Source organism: Ailuropoda melanoleuca, chromosome 2, assembly GCF_002007445.2.
Source record: "Ailuropoda melanoleuca isolate Jingjing chromosome 2, ASM200744v2, whole genome shotgun sequence".
NCBI classification, from domain to species: domain Eukaryota; kingdom Metazoa; phylum Chordata; class Mammalia; order Carnivora; family Ursidae; genus Ailuropoda; species Ailuropoda melanoleuca.
The window spans coordinates 167466555-167485457 of record NC_048219.1 but is presented as its reverse complement, the minus strand read 5'-3'; the positions used below and the strand labels follow the sequence as shown (position 1 = coordinate 167485457).

General features: G+C 37.0%; 1 protein-coding gene across 1 annotated transcript in view; it reads right to left on the bottom strand.

Moving 5' to 3' along the window:
• The window catches only part of LOC100479163 (cytochrome P450 20A1), a 66839-nt gene that overhangs the window by 43830 nt on the left and 4106 nt on the right, over positions 1 to 18903 (bottom strand). The window contains exons 2-4 of the mRNA XM_002919124.4: positions 15265 to 15314; positions 14318 to 14484; positions 13598 to 13740 (exon numbers count right to left, since the gene is read on the bottom strand). Coding sequence (XP_002919170.1) covers positions 13598 to 13740; positions 14318 to 14484; positions 15265 to 15314 — 360 coding nt within the window. The remainder of the gene's footprint in view (positions 1 to 13597; positions 13741 to 14317; positions 14485 to 15264; positions 15315 to 18903) is intronic.

The window sequence follows — 18903 nt, the reverse complement described above, 5'->3', positions numbered from 1 at the left end:
CTGGTGATGGGTAGTAAGGAGGGCACGTATTGCATGGTGCACTGGGTGTTATACGCAACTAATGAAGCATCAAACTTTACATCGGAATCTGGGGATGTACTGTATGGTGATTAACATAATATAATAAAATTAAATTAAAAAAAAAATTAAGAAAGCCATACACATACCAAAGAGCAGGACACATGCTCAGAGAAGGCCTGAGAAGACTAAACTTTCACATATGACAGGTCTTCTGGCTCCATACAAGTAGGAAATAAAAGCTAAGGTGGATTTATAAAAGGCCTAGGTAAGTGTTAAAGGAAGGCCCAAAGGCAAAGCCAATCTATAAATACTAGAAGAACATTTTTTTCTTTTTACTTTTTTTTGTCAAGTGTTTAAGGTAAATCTGTCAAAACACCAGCTGACCATTAATCTAACAGATGTTTCAGTGGCTGCACATGAGAAGAATACAGACCTTCCAAAAACAGTTCAGGAAAGACACTAAATAAGCAAGCAGCAATATCCCGCAACAAAGAGCAAGAACCAACTCTGAGGATGATAAAGAATCTGATTTCAAGAGTTGCCACCCACAGCTGTGGATCTCCAACAGTCCGGATCTCAGTCCTGGGGACACGGGATCTTTCTTGGGCCCTCTCAGCCCTAGAACTGATGACTGCTCCTTATACTTGCTATTCATATATTCTTTAAAGTTCTCCTTACTTCAGACTAGCCAATCTCTTACTACCCCAACCCTCTGTTACACTTAATAATTCTTTATATTAAACTTTCCCTACTTAAGCAATTGTGTGCTTTCTCCCTCCTGATTGGACCCACAATGATAAAGACCTTTAGAAACACTAACCAAGTTTTTCTTGGGGAAGGTACTCCAGAGCCTGAAGACATTAAAAATATAATAGAATGTTTGGCAATAAAACAAGAAAGAAAGAAAAGGTATTAGAATTGGAAAAGAAATAAAACTGTCCATTAATCTCAGACACCAGGATAAACCATTAGAGTTAATAAGGAAATCTAGCAAGGTTAATGACTACCAGGTCAATATGCAAAAATCAATTGTATACTTCAGCAAGAAACAAAAAGTGAAATTTAAAAACATTACTATTTATGATAGCATCAAAACCACACTAAATATCTAGGAGTAAATTTAATAAAAGATGTACAAGACCTTTACACTGAAAATTTAAAAAAAAAATTATTAAGAAAAACTACAGACCAAAATAAGTGGAAGGGTACTCTTCCATGTTCATGGATTAGAAGTTCCCATAATACATGAAGATAACTTTACATAAATCAAGTGACGTACACAATCACCTGATTTATGATAAAGGTAACATTATAGTACAATAGAAGAAAGATGATTCTCAGAACAAGTCTCAGAACAAAACTTAAATGAATGTCTTCATGATATTAGGATAAATAAAGATATCTTATATAGGACACAAAATGCAGTAACCATAAAGGCAAAAAAACAGTAAGATGAACTACACTAAAATTAGTATTTGTTCATCAAAACACAAGTTTAAGAGTATATAAAACTAAGACGCATAATTAATATATCCAGTAAAGTTCTTAAATTCGGAAATTTTAAAAACCTCTTAAAAGTTAAAAAAAAAAAGGGGGGGGGGCGTCTGGGTGGCCCAGATGATTAAGCGTCTCCCTTCAGCTCAGGTCATGATCTCCAGTTTCTGGGATCGAGCCCCACTTTGGGCTTCCAGCTCAGCGGGAGTCTGCTTCTCCCTCTCCCTCTGCCTCTTCCTCTGCTTGTGCTCTCTGTCTCTGTCTCTCAAAAGAATAGATAAAATCTTTAAAAAATAAAAATTAAAAAAAAAAGAGAAAATCCCAAAGAAAAATGGGCAAAAGACTTGAAATAACGGTACACCAAAGTGAACATCCAACAAATGAAAAGAATGTTCATTTTTATTAGCCATCGGGAAAATACAAATTAAAATCACAGTGAGAAACTTCTATTCATCTACCAATATCAAGGAACAGTGAAGATGGAACTCTTACACACTGCTGTTAGACTGTAAATGGTAAAACCACTCTGAAAAATTATTTGGAAGCATCTTTTTTTTAAAGATTTATTTATTTATTTTAAAGAGAGAGCGAGCACAGGGGTGGGGGGCAGAGGGAGAGAAAGAATCCCAAGCAGACTCGCCGTTGAGTGTGTAGCCCAACATGGGGCTCAATCCCACAACCCACGAGATCGCAACCCCAGCCGAAACCAAGAGTCAGAGGCTCAACCAACTGAGCCACTGAGGCACCCCAGAAACATTTTCTAACGTATGAATTCATTTACTCAATACTATGAGACAAATAACCATTATTAATTTCATTTTACAAATGAGGAAATGTGTCACAGAAAAAAAATAAGATGCCCAAGGCTACACAACAAAAATCACAGAATTCGTATTCCAACCCAGGCAGTCGAATGAAGGGCCCCAGCGGTCAACCACTATGCCCCTATGTAAGTAAAAAAGGTAGGAAATACATCTTTAGAGTAACCAACTACGTTCTTGTTAGATAAGATAGAAGCTAAAACCACAAGATTGTTGAAATTCAAAAGCAGAAGGTGTGGGGCACCTGGGTGGCTCAGTGGGTTAAGCGTGGGACTCTTGATTTTGGCTCAGGTCAGGATCTCAGGGTTGTGAGATCAAGCCCAGCATCGGGCTCAGTGGGGAGTCTGCTTAAGATTCTGTCTCTCCCTCTCCCTCCCCTCAAGGCACTCTCTCTCTCTCAAATAAATAAATAAATAAATAAATAAATAAATAAATATAGAGGGGCACCTGGGTAATTCAGCTGGTTAAGCATCTGACTTCAGCTCAGTCACAATCTTGGGGTCTTGGGATTGAGCCCTGCTTGTCCCTCTACCTCTCCCCCTTCCCCTGCCCATGCTCTCTCTTTCTCTCTCAAATAAATAAATACAATCTTAAAAAAAAAAAAAATAGGTGTTCTGAGATTGAGGGTCAGGATGTGGGCCGAGAATAGATTTAGGAGTAAGAGAAATACAAAGTGGTAAAAAGTTTGTTGTCAGAAACTCGGAGATTGAGACTGGTTCCAACATTTAACAAAAGGAATGCTTTTCTGCAGTATCACTATATTATTTAGTAGAAGACCCAGTACTTGGTAACCACTGGACATAACCCTTCATGACGGCAGCTCTTTATCCTGGTAATCTTAGCACCAAGCAGTGCCTGGCAAATCTTAGGTGCTCAATAAATATTTAGTGAATAAAACTAACTCTCTTTTTAAAAATGGCTATCCTGCCTCAGCTACAAAGAATAAGTTATGTTTCTGACAGAGAGTAAGAACTCTCTCAAAAGTTATTAAATACTTCTTTAAATATTCAATTCTGTCTTATGAGGAATGTATGTCATGACCATACATGTAAAGTCACTGAATATCAGATCTTTCACTTTATAGAATTTGGCTTTTTACAAAAAACAGTTTTTGATTTTTCAAAAAGAAAAAAAAATCTGATGAAAATAGTCAACAATGCAGTAACATCAGCAGGAAACAATTCTCCCCAAATCAAGTCCTACATATTAGCGGCTTCCAGAAGAATCAAGGAAACCAAATACATAGTCCTAAAAAGTCCATGAATAAAAGGCTTTGTTCTTAGAGAAAATTCAATAAACTGAGTTTTGGTTTTAATTCTTCAATGGATTTTTAAGTGTTGTTCCTAATGAAAATTCAAATATTCAGACTATCACTGACAGGTGAGTAGTTCAGTTTTGTTTTTTTTTTTAATTGCACAGTAATACAGATCAATGGAAAATAAAATCAAATAATATAAAATATAGAAATTTAAATCACCCTAAATTCAACCCAGATGAAGATAACTACTTACAACATTTTTGTATGTACATATATCCATCTATATGTGTGCACACGTGTGTATATAGATATATTTTGGAAAATGTAATAATACTATACAAACTGTTTTGTATGATGGTTTTTTCACTTGGCATTATGTTATAGGTTGAAATTTTATCCCAAAAACGATCTTACAGTCTTAACCCCCAGTACACGTGAATGTGACCTTTTTGGGCAATGGGGTCTTTACAGATGATCAAGTTAAGATGAACGCATTAGGGTGGGCCTTAGTCCAATATGACTGTGTCCTTATAAAAAGGGGGCACACACACAGACCTCCTTGTCAACATGAAGGCAGAGAACGCAGTGATCCACCGACACGCCAAGGAACACCAGAGATTGCCAGCAAACCACGAGACACGAAGGAAGAGGCCTGGAACAGATTCTCCCTCACCGCGCTCAGAAGAAACCAACCCTGCTGACACCTTGATCTTGAATTTCTAGCCTCCAGACTTGGAGGCAATAAATTTCTGTTGTTTAAGACACCAAGCCCAGGATACTTTGCTATGCCAGCCCTAGCAAACTAATAAACCATCTTAAAATCATCCCTCTGTATTAATAAATAAATGTCTCTGCCATCTTTTTAATGTCTTCATGCCAATCCACTGTATGGATTCACTATCATTTTAATAATCCTCTACTATTGGACATTTAAGTATTTTCCAATTTCTTCTAATAAACAATGCTTCAGTAGTCATCTTTGTACATACATATATGTCCAATTGGCTTCCCTTAGATATGAAATTGCTGAGTTAAGTAGTAGTCTTTTTTCTTTTTTTTAAAGATTTTATTTATTTATTTGACAGAGAGGGAGAGGCAGGGAGAGAGGGAACACAAGCAGGGGGAGTGGGAGAGGGAGAAGCAGGCTCCCTGCTGAGCAGCAAGCCCTATGTGGGGCTCAAACCCATAACACTGGAATCATGACCTGAGCCGAAGGCAGATGCTTAACGACGGAGCCACCCCGGTGCCCCAAGTAGTAGTCACTTTTTAAGCTTTTGATATATGTTGCCACGCTATCCTGCAGAAAGCAGTTATCAATTTCCAGTCTTATCAGCATCGTCAAAGTGCCCATTTCCCACACCTCTGATAGTACCAGCTGTTGTCATTTTAAAGAACCTCTGTCAGCCTAACAGGTACAAATTATCTCAGCACAGCTTTAATTGGCTTATTCTGTCAATTATTGGTAGGGTTTAGACAAGCTTCAAATATTTAAAGGCCATTTACATGTTTTCTTCAATGAACTGCAAATTCACTTCTTTAGCCATTTTTCTTTCAGAGCTTGTATTTCTTAATAGTGTGTAAAAGCTTTTGTACATAGCTAGCTGGTTTTTAAATGAAATCCAGGGTGTATCTTTCCTCAGTTTTGAGTGATAGGTAGTCAATTTTCTGGTGAGCCTTCTTATATAAGACATTACACATTAAAGAAAAAAAAAAGCTATAGATGGTATTTCTGAACACCAAATTTGGGACCCAAATGGTATCCTCAAGCCTATCAGGACAATGTGTTACTTATCAGAGATTTGAATTGTGACTATCTCCCCACAGTATCAGATGACTGCTGATTATACAACTAACAGATTAGGTGCTGGTAAAGCCTTCTTTTCTTTTTCCCTTTTTTTTTTGGCCATAAAAATTTTGTTACCGATACTGTCACTTGTATCACATAACTGCATAGCGATTTGCCCATGGCTTCCTCTACTCCTTTGCACAGTCCTCTATAAAACAATGCAAATATTATAAAAGACTCATGCAGGATTTTTCTCTAGACACATATATCTACTACACCTGCTAGAGGATTATGTGAATCTCTTTTATTTGTGAATCCTGACCAGTTTACAGTAGGTGAAAATTCTAATGACCCATTGATGAGCTTCATTTGATAGTTCAGTGTTACAATACTGACTTATTATTGGTAGCAATGTCTAACTCTGTGATAAATCCTTTCATTACTAATAGACTGCTTTTTTTAGACAATCCCTCCAATTTTTTGTGTGTGGCAGATGTGCATTTACATGAAAGACAGAACTACCCAGCGGCTGAATGACAAGAACGTGTCTATGCTAGTGTATTCTTTCACCAACTATATTTATATGATACATATGCCACATATCTATGATATGCAAACTGTAAAGACCCGAAAAATGTACGCTATTAATCTTATCATGTGTCATGAAGAAGGATACAATATAATTCAGACTTCTTCGGAATGTTCATATTAAAATACCAAGCCAATTTCAACTAACAGAAAATTAATTATATTACAGAAAAATAAGGCTTGAGATAAAAATGCACCTGGAGGCAGACTTACAATTCAACAGATAAGATTTCAAAGTATGTATCAGTTGTTCAGAAAGAATACAAACGTCCCTTTTGAAAAAAATCTTTAGGTAATTATTGTGAACTTATCAGAAGTTCCAAGAAGCAAATGATTTTCAATTCCACCTGACACTAGGGTATTATTATGACTGCAAGCTTAAAAACGATTTTGAAAAAAGAAAGGGAAAAAAAACTAGCCAAGCAAAACTACATCCCAGGGTAACAGAACCGAGCTAGAGGAGCAATGTGCCAGACTGACTGGGATGATATGCTGGCCCTATTATTTACTAGCTATATGACCCTGGACTAGTTAATTTAACCACCTGTAAAAAGGGGCAAATAACAATACCTACTTATAAAATTACTGTGAGGCTTAAATGAGTTCATACAAGCTATTAAACCAACAAACTCAATAATTATCGCTATTAACTATTACTAAGCTGTCAATTAAGAGGATTCTGGACAATGGTCCTAAATCCTAAAATCCAGAAATACTTGTAAAATCAGAATTTTTCCCAAAAGTAACAGGAGAATATGGGGTTTTAGCATAGAGAAGAGAGAAGTTACACTCACAGAATTAAAGTGGAGGTTTACACACAGCCTTGGAGCAGAGACGGTCAGGACAGGAAGGAGCCAGAAGTCAGAGGATGAGGTTTGAGAGGATTAGAGAAGAGTCAGAACACAGAACTCACAGCTGAACAAAAAAACAAAAAAAAGCAGAAAGTTTATTATGTCCATATGAAGAGTACAACTTATTTTGGGCTGGCAACTCTGCTAACAGCACTATTCTCTCAAAGAAAACTCTTGGTAGGGAGGACGAGGGTGCTCTGACAGCAGCACTATTCAAGCACGTTCTTCCTGACCCAACATTTAGCTGGCATTTCTGACTAACGCCCAAGCTAAGTAACTGGCTTGTACTATGGTGTTCGTTTCTTACATTTGGACCCAATCTATGAAACAGAACTTAAAAATATGGTGGCAAGAAACGTGAAAATTGGGAAATAATTTCTATCTTGATTTGCCTTTAATTAGGCAGGAGGAGAAAAATGTGGAATACAGAGCAACAACACAAAAAAGTGACATCTTGGGAAATAGAGCCTACGATAAAAGATTAAAAAGTTAGAATTACTTAGTTTGAAGCAGAGAAGAAAGAATAATTAAGGCTTTTAACAGTAAATATTACTAAAAACAAAAAGGTATTCCTATCAATGAAAGCAAGGCAAAGAGAAATGGGTAATACTCCTTGGAGATATTAAATACAATTAGATACAAAAAGCTATTGTTTACTGGCAAATGTTAGGTGTTTAAACAGAACAGAAAGGAAGATTCTGACTGGTGAATGCTTAGAGAAAGGCAACGTAACTGCTTCCAGGGAGGAAAATGAGGGCTGACAGAAGAGTCATGACAACCCAAGCAGGCAGCCTGAGAGGCCTAGAGACCATGTGAACACAGCCAATACAGAACCTTGAGACACCAAACAAGAATGATAGCAATGACACGGTGGGGATTTGGTATATAAGTCTCCTGATGGCCCTGAAGAAATAAGAACTGGAAGGGGAGAGACTAATCAATATCCAGTCACGGTTAAAGGCCTTGGTTGGTCTGTTTTCACGAGGCAAACTGTCCAGATAGGAGCCAATGTACTAATTAATGCTTCCAGTAAACTCAGCAAGCCAGTCTCAGGTCTTGAATAGGAAGTATGAGTTTCAAATAAAACTCTGATAAGGCAAAAATGGCATTAAGCATTTATCAAATGTTATTTTTAAAAAGTGGCTAAGAGTCAATAATACAACCTCTTAGCAAGTTTCAGGTACTCTATAACTCAAAAAAGTTATACTGCTAGGCCATTTAAAAACCATGTCCTCATTGATACGATATCTGGAATTTGCTTTAAAATATTCCAGAGAGAAGATAAGGGAGGTAAGTAGGGGCAGAGCTAAAGTAAGACTGAGTCTAATTCAATAACTGTTAAAATTTGGTGATAAGGACATGGATGGTCTTTATACTATTCTATAGTTGTTCCTTTAATTTTCCATGATTTTAAAAATTATTTACTTTATGTAATGCAAGAATAAGTGGGGTGTGTTTGTGCTCTTGGGAGTGAATGTGGATTTAAACTCAATAGAACAGAAAAGACTTCTATGTAACCCTCCAAATGAGATAGACATAGGGCCATCAACTATAAAAACCCCGCATGAGGGGCACCTGGCTGACTGTTATTTGAGCATGTGACTGATCTTGGGGTCATGAGTTCAAGCCCCATGTTGGGCACAGAGCTTACTAAAAAAACCCAAAACAAACAAAACAACTCACATGAAAGAGGGAATGCATTGTGCAAGTTGGAAGCATTAAAAAGGAAGTGTCTCAGAGAAGCAGGAAAAACATAAGCAAGGAGAAATGTTAAGAGAACAGAAGAATCCGAGGAAGGAGGATGATAAACAAACAAATGGTAGGAAAATCTACTCCTCAAGCAAAAAAAAAAAAAAAAAAAGGAGGGGTATTTCTTGAGTAGCTATTGTGCCCTAAGACCTGTTGTGAAGGATTTTACATCATTGTCTCACAGAAGCCCCACAGCAAATTTGCAATGTAGATGCTATTAAGATGAGGAAATGAAAGCTCACAAAGGCTGAGTAACACACAAACAATCATGCAGGTATTAAATGGCAGAAGCAAGACTCAAAGCTTCTTGCCCAAGCTTAATCTTCGCACTATAAAATACTATTTCCAATGAGCTTCATTAAACATACAACAAAATAAATAACTTGTATGAAACACACACTTTAGGAAAAAGTAGATGGAAAACACGATCGAAGAAGGGAGAGAGATAAGAAAATCAATTTAATTTTTCATGTAAGAATATTCAGAATGTTACTGTAGTTCAGAGAAGGTGCATAGAGAAGTGTATGTAACTAAACTGGGGACTAGTGTAGGAGCTAGCCAGGCAAGATGAGAAAAATGTTTCTTGATAGAAAAGAGCTAGACTCCTATTTACTGAGGGTCTATTCTACACCAAGAGCCAAGCATACAGACATAACTAAAATAGGCCCTCCCTTCATGAAACATACAATTTAGGACACAGATATTCAAAGAATTACACAAAATGTAATTAGCAAATTGAAAAGTGCTGTGAAGGGTAAGTACAGATTGTTATGACAGCAACTAAAAGGGGACCTAACTAGAGGCAGTGGAATGATCAGAGCTTCCCTGGGGAAGTGACATTCAAACTAAGAGCTGAAAGATGAACATACATTTACTAGGTGTGTGGGTGGTTAGAACTGACAATCCAAGCAATGGGAATAGCATTTGCAGAGGCCTGAGACGGGAGAGAACAAGGTATAGAACTAAAAACAGTGTGGCTAAAGTATAAGCACAAATGAGAATGGGAAACGAGACTGGAGAAGTGGGCAAGCTAAATCACAAATGATCTTTAAAACTGCATTAAATAGGGACGCCTGGGTGGCTCAGATGGCTGAGTGTCTGCCTTCATTCAGCTCAAGTCATGATCTCCAGGTCCTGGGATCAAGCCCCATGTTGGGCTCCTGGCTCAGTGGGGAGTCTGCTTCTCCCTCTCCCTCCACCCCTCCCCCCGCTTGTGCTTTCTCTGTCTCTCTCTCTTTCAAGTGAATAAATAAAATCTTAAAAATAAATAAAATAAAATAAAACTACATTAAATATTCTGTCCCAAGAGTAAAGGGAAGCCAGTGGAGGTTTTTGATCAAGGGAGTAATAAAATAAGAATTGCATTTTGAAAATATCTATTCTCAAGGGTTTTCAACCTCAAGTCCATAGATACCAAAGGGTCTATGCCTAGAAAGCAGGAGTTCATGAACTCGAATGAGGAAGAAAAATCTTTATTTTTTACTAATCTCTAATTCAAATTTAGCATTTCTTTGAATTGTGAATATAGGCCCTTGACTCTGTCATCAATACAAATTTCAAATATTTCACATCATCTTACACTTATTGTAAAACTCTCAAAATAATGGTTTTGTCCCTCATAGCATCATTACTTTAAAGTTATAGAAGTTTTGTACCCAACAATCCAGCAATCGCACTACAGGTGTTTACCCAAAGAATTTACAGAAGTACTAATTCACAGGGATACATGCGTTCCTGATGTTTATAGCAGCATTACTTATAATAGTGAAATTATGGAAACAGCCCAAGTGTCCATTTACTGATGAATGGATAAAGAAGAAGTGGGGTGTACAGACGCGCACACACACACACACACACACACACACACACACACAATGGAGTATTACTCAGCCATAAGAAAAAGAATGAACTTTTGCCATTTGTAACAACATGGATGGAACGAGAAAGTATTATGGTAAGCAAAATAAGTCAGTCAGAGAAAGAAGAGAAAGACAAATACTGTATGATTTCACTTGTATATGGAACTTAAGACACAAAACAAACAAAGAGAGGGGAAAAAAAAGAGAGGCAAAACAAGAAATAGACTCTTAACTACAGGAACAAACTGATGGTTACCAGAAGGGAAGAGGGTGGGGGATGGGTTAACTAGATGATGGGAATTAAGGAGCGCACTTGCTGTGATGAGCACCGGGTGATATACAGAAGCGCTGAATCACTATATTGTACACGCGAAACTAATATTACACTGTATGCTAACTCACTGAAATTTTAGAAAAACTTAAAAAAAATAAAAAATAAATTAACAGAATCCATTAAATGTAAAAAAAAAATTAAAATTATGGAAGTTTTGGAAGTATTGCTGGATCTTGTTATATACTTATTTATTTTTGAAAGATTTTATTTATTTATTTGAGAGAGAGTGAGAGCAAGAGATCATAGAGGGAGAGGGAGAAGCAGACTCCTCACTCAGCAGGGAGGCTAATGCAGGGCTTGATCCCAGCACCCTGAGATCACGACCTGAGCCAAAGGCAACCGCTTAACTGAGCCACCCAGGCGCCCTGGATCTTGTTATTTAATGCATTAATGATATACATATATTAAAATACCACAAGTTTTAAAAAAAAACATGTTTATAACTGTATTGTTTTCCTTGTAGTTACACATCTTATTTTTTTTTATTTTTTATTTTTTAAAGACTTTATTTATTTATTTGACAGAGAGAGAGACAGCCAGCGAGAGAGGGAACACAAGCAGGGGGAGTGGGAGAGGAAGAAGCAGGCTTCCAGCGGTGGAGCCTGACGTGGGGCTCGATCCCATAACGCCGGGAACACGCCCTAAGCCGAAGGCAAACGCTTAACGAGTGAGCCACCCAGGCGCCCCATGTAGTTACACATTTTAAAATGTTATTCTCATAAGGAGTCTATAGGTTTCACCAAAATTACAAGGGATGTCATAAAAAGAATTTAAGAATCCCTGCAGAGGACAGAAAACTAATTAGGGGAGAGGGGCAGAGAGAAGGTAGAAAAACAAGCAATCAAGGTAAGTTTATAGAAGCTTAAACTAGGATGGTGGCAGTGCTGACAGAGAGAAGTAGACCAATTTGAAAGGTAAAATTGACATTAGAGACTCTTTTCGGGGGCGCCTGGGTGGCACAGCGGTTAAGCGTCTGCCTTCGGCTCAGGGCGTGATCCCGGCGTTATGGGATCGAGCCCCACGTCAGGCTCCTCTGCTATGAGCCTGCTTCTTCCTCTCCCACTCCCCCTGCTTGTGTTCCCTCTCTCGCTGGCTGTCTCTATCTCTGTCGAATAAATAAATAAAATCTTAAAAAAAAAAAATTAAAAAAAAAGACTCTTTTCGATGTAATTATCAAAGAATACTTAGTGTTATAAAAATGCTTATAACAAAATGGCAAATAAAATGCAGAATCTAGGGGCGCCTGGAAGGCTCAGTCGGTGGAGCATGTAACTCTTGATATCAGGGTTGTAAGTTTAAGCCCCATGTTGGGTATAGAGATTACTTAAAAATAAAATCTTAAAAAACATGTGCAGAGTCTGTAACTATCCACATAGTATGATGCTGACTAAATTCTGCTGTATACAGAAAAGACTAAAATGATAGGAAGGATTTTAAAATGTTAAACATGGTTATCACTGAGTAATGGATAGCATTAAAAATGTTTATTTTTTCCTTAGGACTTTCCTAAATTTTTCCATATTTTGTAAAACGACTATCAGAAAAAAGTAAGCATAATTTTAGTTATTTTTGGAAAAATTTTAATGACATGAGAAAACGTTTATATTTTTTTAAAAGATTTACCTATTTCTACAGAAAGAAAGAGAGAGAGAGCATGAGCAGGGGGAGGGAAAGAAGGACAGGGGGATCCTCAAGCCGACTCCCCACTGAGTGTGGAGCCCAGTGCAGGGCTCAATCCCAGGACCCTGAGATCAAGACCAGAGCAGAAATGAAGAGTTGGCTGCTTAACAAAATAAGCCACCCAGTTGCCCCTATGATATGTTTTGAAGTGAAAAAGTATATCAAATTGTACATAAGTATGATCTCATCCATATACACATCTATAGTGAAATTATGGATCATTTCTTTAAAGTTAGATTTTCCATGTTTTCTACAGCAACCATATACTAATCTTATAAATTCCATTATTTTTAAAGGGCACAAATGGATAGATCAGTTTTGGACAGAAGAAAGGATTTTTAAGATTTAAAATGAGAAGTAAGAACAAAAGATTGAGATGGATAGGTTGTTGGTGGGGAAACAGGATATCGAGGGAGTTTACAGGTAAGGGACTCTATGGTCTCAGCAAAGCAGGAGGCAAGGCCACTTACAACAAACAACGATGTTGGCTAGGACTGGCAGTACTAGAATAAGGGTGAAGGTTTGGAACAGTCCTACTGGGACACAGAGAACTGTCAGGTAGCACACAGGGCTCAGCCAAGGATCTTCAGGGTCAAAAGGAAAATAGTATGGATTAGTATTCTCAAACTTTGTATACCATTTGTGGAACTTCTTAAAAATGTAAGGTCCGTCTCCCAGTATGATTCAGTTTGTCTATGCAGACGCCCAGTAATCCCATCATTCCAACTTACACAGGGAGTATAGGTGTTACGATTTGTTGTTGTTTGTTTTGTTTCAGAATTTCAGGAGAGTAAAAATCAGCTGGGAAAGACAATTAAGAGGAGGGCCTGGGTGGCTCAGTCAGTTGAGCATCCTGACTCTTGATTTAGGCTCAGGTCATGATCTCAGGGTTGTAAGATCAAGCCCTGCAGTGGGATCCACGCACTGCAAGAAGTCTGCTTGAGATTCTCTCCCTCTCTCTCCGCCCCTCCCCCTTGCCATGCACACGCACACTCTCTTTCTCTCTCTCAAATAAATAAATAAATCTTAAAAAAAAAGAAAAAGAAAAAAGAAAAACAAATAAGGAAAAAAGTACCAAAGACAAGACATACTAATAGTCAAAAATATACTATTATCTGTATTATAGGATTCTGGGCCAAACTTCTTATCACCTTACCTTTAGCAGGAGAGCAAAATTACTCTGCAGAGAATCAGTCACACTATTTTCATATAATTTTTTCCTCTTGCGGTTTTCATTCACATTTGCACCACCAGATTGATATCTTAATAGTGACTTAAGCATGGTTTCAAAAGGGTCCGCTGAAACAGACAAATTAAACATTTCTGAATCGAAATAATCACTTAGAAACCAAACTAAGCAACAACAATAAAAACTCTAGCAGAAAAACAAACAGATCAGGGAGGTAGGGGGTTGCAGCTGAGAGCATGGCAATTTTTTTCCCACCTCCCCTCATTACCTTTCCTATATATCAACAGCTCAAGAGGCAATAAAAATTGGCTAGAATACAATATCCTGACTGGCAATTCCACTATAAATCATTAATACTTACATACATTTTCTACCTACATGACAACAGTATCTTTGACTTTCTAAAAAGCTCATTCCATTGATTTTTTCCAAAAAAATCCTGTTGGAATATACATTGGGATTCTATTGTATATACCTACAAATTGAAGGAAAAATTAATCATTCTACAATACTGTGCTTTAAATGAGGTAAAAACTATAAAGACCTTCGCACAATGCCTGGCACATAATATAAAGCATTCAATAAATATTAGCTATTCTGACCCATGAACAATGCATGGCTCTTCACTTATAGATGTTTATTCTTAAAAGATAAGGATCAGCTAATTAGAAAAATAATTAAACTTACAAGTCTTATTGGGGTTGATATGCTGCTTCAGTACATCAACGGTGCCCAAACTAACCACAAGGCGCCTGCCAAACCAGAAAGAGACCACAGGCCCATATCTCTCATGCAAATTAACCAGGAACTCGTGCAAACTTCCACTGTTCACAATATCTGGAAGATTACCATCCCTGAGAAAAGAGCAACAAGTGACAAGATAACTGGGAAAAATAAGAAATTTAACTTGGAAGAATTAGAAAAACTACAGTCGATTCTGAGTTAACTATGTCAATAGATGAGAGCAGAGGTGCGTGAAATCATGCAAATTACTGCAAAATCCCAAGCTTAATTAAATTTGACTTCTCATTTTCTGTAGCTATATTTAGATATGGATTTGTCTGATATTTTGAAAATTTATAACAGTTCAAGCCAAATAAGAAAGATACACAAGGAACATCTGACTTAGACAATGGAAAACGATTCAATTTTTGCAACATCTCATTCTGAGAAAGCAATGAACATCATCATAGAATAATTTAAATCATCAGATCAACTATGGCATTCTTTTCTTCTTTCCTTTTATCTTTCCATTTTTAATATTCTCTGGCTAGAGAAAGTGAAAACAATTCATCTTTTTTAAGATTTGTGTGTGTGTTTTAATGTTTTACTTATTATTTATTTATTTATTTTTAAGTAATCTCTACACCCAACGTGGGGCTAGAACTCATGACCCTGAGATCACGAGCTGGATGCTCTGCTGACTGACTAGTCAGACACCCTAAATGCAATTAAAATTTTTGATTTATACAGCCCTCCTTTCTATTCTTAACAAAGTTCAGGTTGTATGCCCAGAGGTAAATTTAGAATACACAAAGGAATTAAACAACCCGATTAATCTAAAAATACATTTTAGTTTTGATACCAAAAATAAAGAGTTAACTCTACTGAATTCCAAAAAACGAACTACTCACTTTTCTTCAGTTGGAGTAATCCCTGGAATTCCAGCAGCTTGTCTAGAAGCCTTAAGGAGAAATTTAAAAATAGTTTAGTATAATGATTTAGTATATAATACATAATTTAGTATATAATATATAATCGTATATCCCATAAGTCAGATGTTTTGCCAAGACATCTGCAGGACCTTAAGTGATGGTTTTCCAATTTGGTTGAATCTCAAGAATTCTATGTTAAAATACAAAAACTGGGTTCAGTGTATTTAAAAGAATAATCTTAATACCCTTCCTGTGTCAATTAAATTAACAAGTTTGAAAATTTTAACATCCATTCTACATCAACTAATACATAATTAAGCATCTTTTTAAATTGTTTTTCTGAGTCTATATATGGTCCCATCTGTCTTAGTTAAAAAAAAAAAAAATGTCATGCTTACAACAGATTCATTCCTAAAATAGTTCTCCTCTTTCTAGTCAAAGAATTTACCAAAACACAATATGATATTCATCTTTTGCTTTAATGTAGTCATTACTGTCAGGGTCATATAGTCAGTGAGGTATGTGGCATACAAACAAAATAATTCATAGCAAATTGTTCAAAAACAACCTCTAAGAAATGAACTGGGAAAAAGTTTGCGGAATTTTAATATTTTACAATTTTGTACTGGGTTTACAGTTGCTATGTTCTGGGATGAGTGTTATTTTTTAATTTAATTTTATGACAATCATATTATTCTTATAATAAGACTTTTATAAAATAATTTTTAAGTAAACTAAATATTTACAGAAAAAAATAACCTAAAATATTTACTCAACCTAAAATATTTAATCAATTCTCAATTTTGTCAGTGATTTTGACTAATACTAATCAGAGTTTACCTATCTAGCATTCTGCCCTTTTTTACCTAATTAACATTATATAAGTAAATGATAAGTATTTCTTTATTTGAACATTTTATTTTTTTATATCTTAATGAAAGGAAAAGGTTTCTTTTTTTAAATTTTAATTTCAGTATAGTTAACATAAAGTGTTATGTTAGTTTCAGGTGTACAACATAGCGATTCAACATAATTTTTTTAAAGATTTTTATTTATTTATTTATTTATTTATTTGATACAGAGAGTGAGCACAAGCAGGGAGAGCAGCAGGCAGAGGGAGAGGGAGAAGCAGGCTTCCTACTGAGCAGAGAGCCCGATCTCAGGCTCAATCCCAGGACCCTGGGACCACGACCTGAGCCAAAGGTAGACGCCTAACCGACTGAGCTGTGCAGGCACCGAAACATATATATTTTTAAAGATTTATTTATTTTGAGAGAGACAGCACACGTGCGCACACACACGCATGCAGAGGAGGAGCAGAGAGGGAGAGAGAGAATCTCAAGCAGACCCCACACTGAGCATGCAACGTAATGTGGGGCTTGGTCTCACGACCCTGAGATCGTGACCTGAGCCAAAACCAAGAGTCAGACACTTAACCAACTGCTACACCCAGGCCCACCTGACTGAACATACTTGAACATTTAAAAGACTAAACTATGTACCATCATGTAGCTGAAATTGCTTAATCATTTTCCTACTATACTGCTATTAAACATCTGGGCTATTTCTTTTCTCTCTTTTGTTTTTTCATTAACATAAGTAGTACTATAATAATCTTTGTACAACTTTACTTTTTTCCTCCTTTAGGGTATGTATGCCAAAAGAATACTAGATTGAACGGTACTAACTGAAGAGTTTTACTGTTCCTGCTAAATACTATAAGAATGCTATCTAGATAACAGTATGTGTAACTTGTATTTAACTGATAACAATTAAATCTACACTATATTCTATCCCACAGTCTCATCAATGACAGAAACCTGTCAAGTTTAATATTATAAATAGTAGGGAAAAGGATGGAAGGAACTCCATAATTAGAAAACGATAAAGTCAGTGGTAGAAGGGGAAAAAATCCTACTTTTTTTCTTTCCAGGCTAAAATCATTAATGACAAAACAAGCTTCTTGATTTCTCTTCAAACATGACAGATTGATAACATTCATCAACTATCTCTTCCTCCTGAAATCCCACTAAATGAAAATGAAGAAATAAAAATAGGAGAAAACAAGGATAAAGAGAATGGGAGAGGAGACAGTGTGAACAATTCAACACATTTTTTGAAAGTGTTAAGCTGTTGGAGAAGTAATTAACAGACATAGTTGAGAGGCCTCCTCTGGGGGTCTGCAGAGGAGAAAGGAGAATTCCTACAAAAAGCAATCAGATTTGTTCTCAGTAACTGAAAAGACAGGATAGGACACAAGGCAAGACAATACTAAGTACAATCCCTCCCCACTAGCCTACTACTGGCTTCTACAACTCCATCAGCAAAAAGAAGAGGGAGCCTTCCAAGCCTATATATACTCTGGATAAAATGGCTCCTGTATCAACCTCTACACTTCATCAGCAAAAATAAGAGTGAAGCCCAGAATGCCAGGTAAAATGCTCTCCTGCCCTCTACAACATTCACATCTCCCAAATAGCTAAAACGATGAGAGGGATCCCAAAACTAGCATGCATCCGGACCAGACCCTGCAAAGCTTCAATCTCCCCAGTTCACAGCCTACCACTACCATCTGACTTGAGACTATCCAGAATGCTATTATGACCTTTTTCCTTACTTATATTAGATACCACACAAAGGTCAGGACTAGCATCCCCAGGTCTTCCCTCATCCCGCAGACTCAGTTTATCCTCTTTCCCTGATCCGTCTCTCCCCCACTCAAGCCTCTACCCTACCTAAGCAACATTTCCATGGTCATACATTAGATTGGGGGGGGGGTGTCCAAAATTTATTCTTCAACAAGACAGCATCAGCAGGTATAACTACAGGGATTTCTCCATAAGCATACATTCACAAGGGCATTATTTGCTTAACAGGGAGAAAGCCTCTAGTGTGCTCTCTGTAACAATATCCACTTCACAGTGTAAACAGGTACTACCATTGTGTTCACTTACAATTCCAGGAGGAAAGGTACAACGTGGCAAAAAAAAAATTGGGGGGGGGGATCTTAAAGTCAGGTGCAAAAACACAGACAAACTTTTCATAACAGTCTTGATCTACTTTTCCACAGAGGGAGACTTCTCCACTCATAAATTAAGGTCCCTCTTTCTCCTTCCTTATTAAACCATGACAGCATGTTTCATCATTACACATACAAAAAGGGGGAAGTTTAAAAAAAAAAAAGAATCAAGAAAATATCTTAAACGTCCAGCTGCTCCTATCACACATTAACTCAGGTTTAAGACAGGGCGTCAGAACACTTCAGCAGTCAGAAAATAGGAAAATAGACGCTTTGGCTACAAAAATAAAAAATAAATGAGATAGATAAATTAAAGCTTTCATGCTCATGATTTGCCTGTTCCAACTTCATAGCCTTCATGCAATACTCAAGAACAATCTTCATAATAACTTGGCATAAGCTGCACCAAGGACATTTTTGTACAAATTACTATGTGAACCTGTGAGAAACATGCCGTTCCATGAGTTTCTTCAAGAATGAAAACCCAGGGGCGCCTGGGTAGCGCAGTCGTTAAGCGTCTGCCTTCGGCTCAGGGCGTGATCCCGGCGTTCTGGGATCGAGCCCCACGTCAGGCTCTTCTGCTATGAGCCTGCTTCTTC